Source organism: Sceloporus occidentalis, unplaced genomic scaffold (assembly GCF_023333645.1).
Source record: "Sceloporus occidentalis isolate IW3139 unplaced genomic scaffold, rSceOcc1.0.p SCAF_110, whole genome shotgun sequence".
Classification (NCBI taxonomy): Eukaryota; Metazoa; Chordata; class Lepidosauria; order Squamata; family Phrynosomatidae; genus Sceloporus; species Sceloporus occidentalis.
In genome coordinates this window covers 1,671,406-1,684,582 of record NW_028317090.1, presented here as the reverse complement: position 1 = coordinate 1,684,582, position 13,177 = coordinate 1,671,406, and the positions used below count along the sequence as shown (strand labels likewise).

The following is a 13,177-nucleotide window of genomic DNA, read 5'->3' as shown; positions in this document are numbered from 1 at the left end:
TGCTCAACCGGCCAGGTGTCCACCATGGCTAGGCATCGTGGGAGTTGTAATTCACAACTTACACCTGTCACATCATCTGCTGTTAACTAAAGTTCACATGAGGCTCAGCCAGACATACTGCTTCCATGATGCTAGCTGAGCATCATGGGAAGTGCAGTCAACAGTAAAGCTGCAGATGCTAGCTGTGAACTACAATTCCCATGATTCTCAGCCAAGTGTCCAACATAATGCTGGCTGAGTATCACTGGAAGAGTAGTCAACAGCAGCAGAGATTTTTTTTAAATAAAAAAAAAGGCTTATGTTAGCCTCCCTCCCAGGACCCTTACATACTGCCTTTACACACACACCTGCCCATAAACACACATATACACATACACTGCCCTTACACACACCTGCTCATAAACACACATATACACATATACTGCCCTTACACACACATATTCACTGCCCTTACACACACATATACACATACTCTGCCCTTACACACACCTGCCTTTACACGCACACATTTACACATACACTGCCTTTACACACACCTGCCTTTACACACACACATATAAACACACACAATGCCCTTACACACATATATACATATAAACTGCCCTTACACACACCTGCCTTTACACACACACATACACTGCACTTACACATACCTGCCTTTACACACACACACATACACATACACTGCCCTAATACACCAACCTAAAAATACCTATACTGCTCTTACACAAACCTGCCCATACACACAGACGCACACACACACATACATACACATACACTGCCCTTTCTCCCCATCTCTTACCTCTTCCTCCATCCTGTGGTGGGAGCGAGAGGTCTGTCACTTCAGACCTCGCTTTACTGCTCATCATTACGAGCTGGCCAGTGATGCAGAGTGCGGGGGTACGATGCCATATCCCCGCGCTCTGCATTATTTGCCATTGCGTAGTGATGAGGGAGCAGTAAAGCGAGTTCTGAAGTGACAGACCTCGTGCTTCCTAATGTTAAGGTGACTAGAGGGAGACTGTGATCTCCCAACTAGCCTTGCAGGCTGCAGCTGCTGATCGGGTGGCTATGCGCCCCCTAGCAGCTGCATCCGAAGTGAGTACCACTCTCGCCTCTCCCTTCCTCCGCCCCCACAAAACGGGACAGAGGTATGGATAGGCCCAAATCGGGACAGTTAGGGGCATGCAAACACTCTCATGGACCCGCCAATCCCTTAAGTAACAGCTGTCAGGGAAAGAGGGAGGTCATCCAGGCCATACAATATAAAAAAACATACATTATTAAGAAAAATAAAGATTTTTATATATTTTATTACGTTACCAGTTGCTAATCTGATCACTAATCACTTGTTATTTGGTTTTCTCATATATAAGTCAGTATAATGTTCTCGAAAGCATTGATTAATCTCTTCTGCGCATGTCAGTCGCGATCTCTGCTTACCTGCTGTCTCTCTAAGTCAATTTGTTATGTTACATACTACTTGTTATGTCCTGTCTACCCATTGTACAGCGCTACGGAATTTGATGGCGCTATATAAAATAATAAATAATAATCTACAATTGAAGTGATATAAGATTTCCCCTTTGGGACCCTGTGATCAGGGCCAGATTCAGAGCATCACGGGCCTGGTGCTGAGGATTTTGGTGGGCCTTTTTATGGAAATAAATAAAATAGACAGAATAGACAGAACCTTAACTCCTCTGCATCCATGTGTACTGGATAAAGATGACATCAGTACACTAAAAAAAAAGTCATCATACGTGGAAAACCTGAAGCCACAATTTAGTGCCACTTATCCCTTTTAATAAGATATACAGATTGATAACACAAAACCTTCACTTTTCCTCTCACTGATTTCTGGGCCTAGAAAGTTTTGTCCTCTACAAATTCAAGAGTGAGTTTTAGCTCTAGATAAGTAAAAATTAAATAGTTCAATTTATTCCTACAGTAAGTAAGTGCCAGGAAACAGATGACCAAATACACACCAGGATAGGCTCTGCCACACAGACACCTAAAACACACGCCTGGTCATACACCCAGTACACACACACACACACCAGGATAGGCTCTGCCACACCGACACCCAAGCACACACCAGGACAGGCTCTGCCACACCGATACCCAAACACACACATACCAGGACAGGCTCTGCCACACCGACACCCAAACACACACACCAGGACAGGCTCTGCTACACCGACATCCAAACACACACACACCAGGATAGGCTCTGCCACACCAACACCCAAACACACACACCAGGACAGCCTCTGCCACACTGACACCCAAACACACACACCAGGACAGGCTCTCCCACAGACACCCACATACGGACCGGCTAAGCTAACAATATATTTTTTTAAATTTTCTACACTGCTTATGTCTTTTGTGTTTTTGCCCCCTTGCGTATCGTCCCCCAGCCAACCCTATGTGTATTTATGCCCCCAGCCTGCCCCTCCCTTTGATATTGATTTATGTGATGCTCCAGCCCGCACCCCTTGTGAATTATTGCCCCCAGCCAGCCCCACTTTGTGTATTTATGCCACCCATCCAGCCCCCCTTAGTATCAAATCAGCCCTTGCACCCAGATTTCATCCACAGGACCTGCCTAGCACCCAGATTGGAATCATAGGACTTGCCATCTTTGCCCCCAGCCTGCCTGAGGTATCTTTGCCCCCAAACCAGCCTGCCTGTAGCATCTTTTCCCCCAAACCAGCCTGTCTGTAGCATCTTTGCCCCCAAAACAGCCTGCCTAGAGTGGCGGGCCCGGTCGCAACTGCGGTCTCTAGGGACAGCTGCCCCATTTTGCCTTTGTTAAAGACGGCCCTGGCGGCCGCATTGGCCATGCATAGGCCCAGCCAGTCCAGCCCTGACTGGGCCTATTTTCAGGTAGGAGTCCGGAGCTGCAGCTCCATCAGCCCCTACGTTAATCCAGCCCTGCCTGTGATAGATATCAAAAACTTACTTGGTTTATTATATTGTCTGGATTTCTAGTGTGATTAAGGGGCTGTTGGTCTTTTTCTTGTATAAGGGTTTCCAATAGATGTTTAAACTGCATGTAGTATAATAATGATCTCTTATGGTGTGTTATGTAGTCAGCAAATGATTGAGACACTTGGGAGTTTAGGGAATGGAATTTACTATACCACTCCTTCATATATTTTGTCTCATGTGAGATAATATGGCCTCTCAGTATAGCCTCTGGGGCCTCCCAGAAAAAAACTGGCTTATCCATATGTTCTATATAGTCATCCATGTAACTTGCCCACACTGTCATCATGTTTTGTTTAAAATGATCTTTCTCATAGAGGTAAGATGGGGACCTCCAATATCTGTGCGGTAGTGTAACTGAGCAAAATCGGAGCATTGTCAGATAAGGGTATTTTCTATTTTTGTTTGTAAAATTCTGTCTAGTTAGACCATGTGATATTATAAGGCATACTCATAAGCTTTTCTTTTACATAATCAGCCACCAAGCAATTATAATGTGCAAGTTAATTCCGAACTTCAGATTAACAGATATTCTTTGAGAATTTAAATTTGTAGATCAGTCCCTGTTGAAAATGTGTCAAAGTGTTTAGCTACCTGCTTCCCTAAGAACATTTATTGAGGGGTTGTTACTGTAAGAGATTAAATGTCCAAGATGATCTCCTTAACCTTTTTGATCTTTGAAATAGCTAAACATGTTATATGATGGCGTAGAAGCATCTGCTGGGGAGTTTCTTTTTATCTACCCTTATCCCATTGAATATTATTAGGCTTTAGAAAAGAAGTTTGTGCTGCTTCATGGATTTCTAAGCAGATCAGAGACCTCCTGCACAGAAGTATTTGACAATGTACTATTTTAATTCACATGTAAATTGCACCAGGGATTCAGTCAAAGCAAATTACTTTTCCTGGCTCTTAACTTCACCGATTCCTTTTTCTATTTCCTTCCTCCATCCCAAATTCTGTTTTACTTGTCTATTGTGTTGTTGTTAATGAAGAAGATGCTGAGCGGCTCCTGATTAGTGGGTACAGCTGCACAGTGCTCATGAAATAAGGACATGGATGGTCAGAGCTGTAGATGTGGTTTTAACATTTACTAAAGGTGACATTTTTCCACAGGGCTTCCAAGGTGATCACTGCTCTTTGATGCAGAAGTTTGTTTGTACTAATAAGCCATGATTCTTTAAATAAGCTATTTCCTTATAAGCTATTTTCTTATTCTGGCTTTCTTTGTGATATCAAATGCAATAGCTGTCATTTTCTGGCCACAGTAGGTAGGCAGCAAATTATTTCTGTCTCTCTGCATTGTTATCCTTTATCTTCAAATACAGAAAAAAAAACCTTTGTGAATGAGAGAGATTATTTGAAGCTTTTTTTTTTATTTTAAATACTTGACTCTGCAAACTGAACATTCAGATGTAGCTTATATTCTGTGGAATCAAATAAGACAAAAAGTGGAATAGAAACAGTTTGCAGCAGTACTCGCTTTGTTTTAACGTTCTTATTCAGGAGCTAATTGATGTGACAAATAAACACATAATATTTAGTTTGATACTGCTCAGGACCTTGATCTTGTAGGCATTATTGAATTGGGTGAACTAGAATAATATGTATTTACTTGCTAGATAAAAGTATTTGAAAAAATGTACAAGGAGAGGCAGGCATTAATGTATTTTATAATTGTTAACATTGAATTCAAAATGTTCTATTTTATTTCCCTAATGGCTTTGTTTGGTATGTTGACTACAGGGCACAACAAGCAGAACAACTCATTCATCTGGAGCTGAACCCTCTCAATCACATGCTACCTCCCAGTCAAGAGAGTCCTTTGTGCCAAGCCATGGGAGTGCGTTCCATTTGCCTGATTCCCAGCATTCTTCAACACTTTATTATTCAAGCTCAACTCTGCCAGCTCAGAGAGTAAGCTCTCCTTTATCCATGCAGCAAGTAGGATCTCCAACCAAACTCCAGAGAGTGGGCTCTGCCTCCGAGAGCTCTGGCTACAGCACCACTCAGAGGGTTTCATCTCCAAAGCAGTCCCCTAGCCGCCTTGCCAAGTCTTACAGCACCAGTTCGCCAATCAACATAGTTGTGTCATCAGCTGGTCTTTCCCCTTCATCTGTACGCGTGACTTCACCGCCAACCATCCAGTCAAATATATCTTCTTCACCTCTGCATCAGTTGAGTTCAACCATTGGCACCTATGCCACACTATCACCCCCAAAACGCCTTGTTCACACCTCAGATCAGTACAATAAGCATTCACAAGAACTGTATGCAACAGCCACCTTGCAGAGACCCGGCAGTCTTGCAGGTAAGATGTTTCTACATTCCTAATTGAAGAAACATGTGATCTGACCATATAGGAAATAAATATAAAGATTTAAAGATAAAATATTAGTTATTAATTCATTTATTATGTATTAATAATTCATTAATAACATAATAATGACATAGCAATTCAATTTGTTTAATTGGTTTTACTATGTATGCCAAATAAATGTGGAAATGCGTTGTCAAATTGAGTTTTGTGGAAAATAATGCTAGAATATGAATCTAATTTAAATGAAAAATGCCTACTTCAGTCCACAACTCTTTACTTTTATTGTTATCCTGTCTAAAACTGCAGGCTGTGTGCAGTTTTTAGTATTCTGAAATAGAAGTGTGTGTTGGGGGTAGGAGGGGGGTTGGAAGGATTGTCTGTAGCAGTGTCCCAGGGAGAGATTAGCTCTGATTCAAAGCGTTAGAACTTTTTTGTTTTGTTTTGCAGTTCCTCTTGTCCTTTAGCCACAGTATTTGTATTCAGTAACATGCAGCAAAGCCTTTAGACAGAATTTCCACCACGACTGTATGCTTTCTGTGCTGTGTTTATGGGCTTTGTCTTTGTATGTGTGTACATCAGGAGTTGATAACACATCTAAAAAATGTTCTTATGATTTATGTAGCAACCAATGAGATTTTCCCACTGACTATGCCATTGATTTTTTTGGTGATAATACCACCATACCAGAACCATTTTCTATACATAACCCCTACTGAGTATATTGTCATTGTCAATGAATGTGGACATACCTGAAGGCTGAAGGTAGGTGTAAGGAGTCAACCCAGCTCTTGCTTACACAAATCATGATAGAGGAAAAAAGTTCCCTGTACACTTCCTGACCTTATGGCTATGGTCAAGTGAATACCTGTGAGAGAGGGAACACAAAATAAATGTTGCAAATCTGTTTTCTTAAACTACTAATAAACCATAAATATATTTTCTTTGCCAACACACTGATTTGTCTGCATTAAATAGATTACAACAATATTTTTAAATATATTTATATACTATGTAAAAGTTTGTTAATATATTTGCACTCCAAGCCAGTAGAACAGGATTTCTGTGTAATGTATACAAGCAAACATATTGGTCAGGTGTAAAAAATACAACAAATTAATTCAATTTTATGAAATAATAAAAGCAAGCAAGTAGATTGGATTTATACTGATCTGTTTCTAGGTTCTTCTGAATTTTTTGGATATTAGCTTGACAGTTTTCCACAGACAATAGATAGAAATATATAGCGTAGACTCAATAAAGTACCGGTAATAAATTCATATACTTTATTATGCACTTTTTTATGTGCATGATCTGTATTTTTGATGTGTGTCAGCACCTGAGCTGGTCTTGGTGCCATACAAAATTGTAAGTTCATAATAAGATATATGAATTTATGATTATATCCAGTCTACTACCAAGGAAGGGCGCATGGCGCAGGTAAATGCTACTGGGGGCCTACCATTTTGTGCCAAGGTAGGCTACTGAAGTCCTTATGTATATTAGCTTCATTCCAGAGCTTGATGTGTATAATAATACTAGGACCCATGAAGATATTTATTAGTTTCTTGGTTAAGTTTAGTTATCTGTGCTGGCATATAATTATCTATTTTATTATATCCTTGCATTATATCATGCATTATAAATTCTTCCACTGTACAGTTTTGACAATGCATTTATTTTTAATGGAGCAGTATCTGTGGCTTATTCTCAAAAGCATCTAAAAATGATTTCCTCTCTGTTATATATAAATATTTAACATGGATGACTTGTTTTTACAAAATATTTACAACAGTAATTATAGTTTTTAAAGTACAATGCAATCACGTGGTTTCAGATCAAGGTTAATGTGCCTGTGTGATAAGTAGTGATTAAAATGTACAAAGAGGAAGTGGGATTTGATATATATTAAACAAATAGTAATATTGTTATGCATTGTTGTTACATTTGATTGTCAAAGAAAGTGATGCACACAAAAAATAATGGTGCTTATACTGTAGATTGATGTTCTGTGTGGTTCTCCAAATGAATTCAGCATTTGCTACAACTATTTTGGGCCTTTAACTGCATATTGGGAACCAGAAGCAAAAAATTAGAGGGGAACAACCAATAGAATCTATTATAAAACATGGTTGTTATGCAAATATTAATTCACATGTAAACTATTTTTTCATATTTAATACAAACTATGATTGAGAAAAATTTTTGTTTTTATTTCCTTTTATTTACCCCTGTTATGCACATCTACCCCCCTAAGATATGCCTTATACCCCCTATATGCCACTCTGCCCCAGAAATGCCTTTTAACCCCCAATTTGCCACTCTTCAGCCCAGATATGCATTATACACTCCCTATATGCTACTCTGTCTCCAGAAAACCATTATATCCCCCACATGCCCCAACTTACCGATGCATCCCTTGACTTGTCCCTGTGCTTCAGACTCCCTGGTGTCTAGTGGGAGCAGCCAGTGGAGGTCTGCTGCTGCTGGCCGGTACTTCCACTGGGGCTTCTATGACTGAGCACCAGAAAGTCATGTCACGCACTCCATCATAGAAGTGCAGGTGGAAGTGCCAGCAGCAGCGGAGGTTGTCTGTGCGCAAACGTTTACCAGCTGCGGGATGTGCAAGACAACATCCGCTGCTGCCGGCACTTCTATGGTGGAGCACTGGAAGGTCATGTGATGCTGGCCCTCCATCATAGAAGCCCCAGCAGAAGTACCGGCTGACAGAGAGGAGGATCCAGGTCCCCTGCAGTGCTGCGGGGGATCTGGATCTTAGTCTTGTAGTCAGACCTCTATTTGAGGTCTGATTATAAGACGACCTTGAATATAAGACTAGGAGTATTTTTCAGAGCATTTGCTCTGAAAAAAACCTTGTCTTATAATCGAGCAAATCCTGCAGGTAATAATTCTAATTATTTACCCTTGTTTGTATATAACAAATCTAATTGCAGTCAGTATTATGTACCATAATTTTTAATTTCTTATTGAGGCTTAGTTTGCTTAATGTCTATGTGGTACAAGGAATATCTTTAACAAGTTGTTCAGTATGTACAGTTTTTTTATTAAAGTAGTGTTCCTGTATCATGTTTACTTGCTTTAAACAACTTTAGCCATTATTATTATATCTGCTTTATCCCCTGAATTGTCTTCATCTTTATTCTCCGCTTTCCACCAAGCTAATATCCTGCTTATCTCATTGACATTATATTCATCAAGGGCAGCTCCAGTCCTGCAGAACAAATCTAATATCCACTGACAATAAATTGTGTCTGATAACAGATTTATGATTGGCCAATCTTAACCTATGGTGACTCTGTTCTAAAACCACTTCCTAAAGACTTGTCTGTTTTTTTTTTAGTTAAGTAAGCAAAACACTGTTTGGTGGGAGAAATGTGTTACAAAAATGGTTATTACTATATTTCAGTGTCGGTAACGTTATTAAAAGTTATTGATACCTTAAAGCAGCCAGTCATAGAATAAGACCTCTTAGCTCTCTTCAGATATGTTTTCCTTTAAGTATTTAATACTCTTTCTGGTCAGTATACTGTATTTTGTTTTGTTAGAAACTAGAAGCCTATTTCCATAGGAGGCATAAAGAGCCAGTTGAATTTCCTGAATTAATGCAATGTAAAGACATTGTGTCTAATTATGTGTGTAGCTCTTTATGATCAGTTTTTTCAAAACATCCCCTGTGGCGGTAAAACATGCCATTAATTCTCCGGTGCACTGAAATTTTAGACCCCTTTTGCTATCTTTTCCATCTCACATAAAATCAACTTTTTCTAGTTCTGCCCTTCCCTGTTCTCTGTCTCCTCATTGCAGCCTAATCATATTGTCACCTTCAATACACATTTGTACTTTCCCTCTTTCTAACCTTACTGTCTTCCCATTTTCTCTCATCCACCAGTCTTGTTTCAATTTTTTCCTCCCCTCAAGTACTATTTTGCTTGCCTACTGCCCCTCAAAATACAAAATACACTTCTAGCATGCTTGCCTACCTTTCTTTGAGGGTTGGTTTGGGACCAAGAGTTCTATACCTCTCACACAAATGTTTATGTAATTTCTAACTTGTCCTGCATGTGGTTGAATTTTGGTGAGGGCTGGGATAAGGTAATGCAATATCTCCTCAGGGCTGTCCATAGTGGGGTGTAGGGCCCAGGGTGATTCTACTACCGTTACTATCACAAGGCCAAAGAACAAGCTTATTTACAGCAATGCGACAGATATGCATGCATGACAGGTGAGAGTACAGGCCTGGAGCCCTATATAAAGGACGACCCTACCTCCAATCCTAAAACCCTGCACTTGGAAAGGGAGGATTGTTATAGAGACCTGTAGTAGTAGAGTCAAAAATCCTGTTTCATCACAATCTATAGAGGGAGAACATATGGTTGTCAGATCTCTGTGTACCCAAGGGACAACAGCTGGACCCTGGTAGCATTGTGATCAAGGAAACTAGCATGTGTACTATTTAAAGGTGCTGTTCCACCTGCTCTGTCCAATGTAACCTTTTTACATGTCAAAGAATCACCTCAGTGTGGTATTTGAGCAGGCAAAATCACCTAAAATATCACATGGCTGACAATATTGGCAGTCTGCAGGTAAAGAAAGTTTATTGGAACAAAATTAAATAAAACCATGTTTCCTTCAATTCTAATCTAGATTTATGTATACATCACAGTGACTTCCCCTTGAAGCATTATTGCTGTATAGCTATCAACTTTGAGTTTGAAAGAATATTCTGTACAGCGTGACAAAGCAGTATGATATTCAATAGCTATTTTTTAAAAAACAGTTTATTAGCAAATACATTTACATATGTAACATTATATTAAAGACTATCTACTTTTTAATTTAGCATAACCTGTTTAAAGATGCTTTCATTAAGAAACATACAAAGTTAACCTCCTACATCATTGGAGATTGTTCCCCTCCAGTGTCTCCTACTTGCATTGCAGGAACCCTATCTTGTGCCCAGTGTCTGTCCAACCCGAAATGATGCTTACATGCATATTCTGGTTGTGGCATTAACTTTCCAAATAAGGCTTGCTGACAATACTAAACACAAATATTCCTTTGCAGAATATGCTCTTCTTGAGTCATCTTAATGTTGTTGAACAAAATCATGATAGCCATTATTGGCCATTAACGATTAGCAGCATCAAATTAGTAGAGAAACACTGTTAACATTGTTGAACACCAAGGCACAGCTAAACTACGGTTTTATTTTTAATTCCCTTGCATTGATGTGCTAAGCTGGGAATTCTGCCAGACAACAGTCTGTCTAATAACCACATAATTTCTTGACACTTTTTTTTTTTAGTATACAACATTTAAATAGGATGAGATCTGCATCAGAATCCAATAAACACAAGAATGTGTAATATCTTCATCTTGTGTTTGACATTCAGACTTTTCTTTTTGATCTCTATAAAAACAGAATATGAAATAAAATATTATATGCATATTCATGTATATATTTTGTGCAGTAGAGCAAGGCAGAATATATATCTTCATTTGTGAACAGGTGTTGAATCTCTCATTCGAAAGGTACATTAATAAGTATATTAAGATCTAGCAAAAGGAAGCAGATATTATTAGACACAGCAACAATTACTAAAGCTGTATTTATTTGAAATAATGTGCGTAACCATTTACATGACCTGGAACATGCTTGAAAACTGGTGGACCATTATTAAAATGCATGGGTCACAGACAAGAATAGGTTGAACTTCTACTAGGTCTTTCAGGTTTTTTCTGTACCTCAGAACATGCCTTGAATACTGCTTTGTTGAAACGTTTGATTTTTAATTACAATATTTTCAATTTTAGAGGCATCTGCTAAACATCAGATAGATGTTCCTAACATTTTACATCGATAACTCTGGAAAAACATTAACTGAACAAATATCACAATACATTACAATAAATCAGTGCTCACATAGATCAGTAATAATACGTTACATGGTTATTACATGCTAAGGTACTTACTACATAGAGGTTGTTTAAGCTTTGGGTCAGGCAGGTTACAAAAACCACAAAATTATTAAATTGATATGATTAGATGACTTAAGGCAAAGTCAGTACTGTTGTCCATGATCCCACTTGTTGTTCTTCTCCCTCTTCTAAATATGTGTCAAATACACATTTTCTCTGTCTATAGAAGAAAAGGGGATTAATCATCAAAAGTGTGCTCAAGTATGTATTGAAAACCAATTATACATGGCTACAATAAACACTGTAGGTACAGATCAATTTGTTTATCACTTAAAGAACAAAAATAAAAGATTGGAAACAATATCAATTCCCACATATCTCCATTTGTGCTTCTTAATCCAACATCATGCCAGGCTCTTTGAAATAATTATTGATAACAGGAGTGAGTTGTTCACAGAAAGTTGATCAGTATTCACAGACCCCCTTTGCGCTAAGTAGATAAGGTCTTTTTAGGTATTATGAACAATAATCTCTAATAGAAGACAAGGATACAATAATCTTTTAGATCAGAGGTGTCCAATTTTATACAAAGGGATGAGTGTCATAAAAGAATAACAATAGACACAATAAGGGTTGTGTACTATAAAGTAACAACCTATGGATTTTTCAGGCAGGCAAGTAGTTACACAAAAACCTTGATTGTTGCCATTCAGATAACGCTATTTAAATATAAGGTTTATAGGTCTCTAGGTTCGTATGTAATATCAAAACAATTCTGTACTTTTAAACATTTTACTTTTTTGTAAATTGTATTATTCACTTAAAAAATAGTGCATGTCCCTCGATCTGAAAGTTAGAAACAGAATTTGATGGCAGATAAGAAACATTCAGCCCTTCTGACCTTAATCAGTACTTTGTCTCATCTCAGATTTAGTATAGTCAAATGCTTATCCCATGCATGTTTAAATTCCCTCGCTGTGTTAGCTTCTGCCAGGTGGCTTTTCCACTTATTTTTCTATATATTGGTATGTATGTGAAATTTATGGAACAAGGAAAACCAGGTTTAACCTGTCCACATGCCACAGATCAAGTTTTTGCAGAAGATGGCAGATAAGAGTAGTATCTTATAGTCATGGGAAAGAAGCAAATCTTTTTTGTCTCTCTACGTACATACCACAGTAGATGGCTCTCTCTCCTGATTATCAGGGATAGCATCCCAATATCAAGGCATTTCCTCAGTAGGCGGGTTAAGTGCTTAATCGAATGATAACTTGTACTATGATTTACAGAACAGGAACTATTCAGCAGAAATGATTTGGATATGTCAGTTACATTTGTAGCAATACCCTTAAACCTTGTATTGGTGATCCTGAAGAATATAGTGTTATTCAACTTAATATGCAAGGGATTTGTTAATTATGAACCAGAATGGCCCACTTTTTTACCTTTGTAATTGCAAAGCTTGTGTGAGCCATTGGTTTCTTTTAAGATGTAATACATTAATGAACCTTGGGCAATGTACTTTGAAAATGTTTGTTATGACATTTTACCTATATTTATATCCTATGGTTTTCTAACAAGGTCAGAACCCTGGACAATTAGTGTTCTTCTAGAACAAAGAGTCCACAGATCTAGTCAACTGAATTAAACAAAACCATAACTGAAATTATATATTCAACTTGCGCCAAGTGTCTTAATAAACAATATAACTAGTTTCTTAGAAGAAGCTATTTTACAAAATTCTTGACAGCTGCCCAATTACTGCTGCAGTTGTGTGACAATTGTGGTTCTAAGCATCTCTATCAGGTACACAAAATAATTGTTCAGGGCTAGACAAATCATATGTATATGTGTCCCTGTGTGTTTTTATTTATGTATGTGTATCCCATGTGATGTACACACCTCGACTGGTGTACACATGGTTCA

General features: G+C 38.4%; 1 protein-coding gene across 3 annotated transcripts in view; it reads left to right on the top strand.

Moving 5' to 3' along the window:
- The window catches only part of LOC149283180 (catenin delta-2), a 355,798-nt gene that overhangs the window by 204,686 nt on the left and 137,935 nt on the right, over nucleotides 1–13,177 (top strand). For 2 of the 3 annotated variants that reach the window (XM_089497914.1, XM_089497913.1), the window contains exon 6: nucleotides 4,741–5,305. The exons of the other annotated variant lie outside the window; for it this stretch is intronic. In XM_089497914.1, the coding sequence (XP_089354040.1) occupies nucleotides 4,741–5,305 (565 nt within the window). The remainder of the gene's footprint in view (nucleotides 1–4,740; nucleotides 5,306–13,177) is intronic. 3 annotated transcript variants of the gene reach the window in all.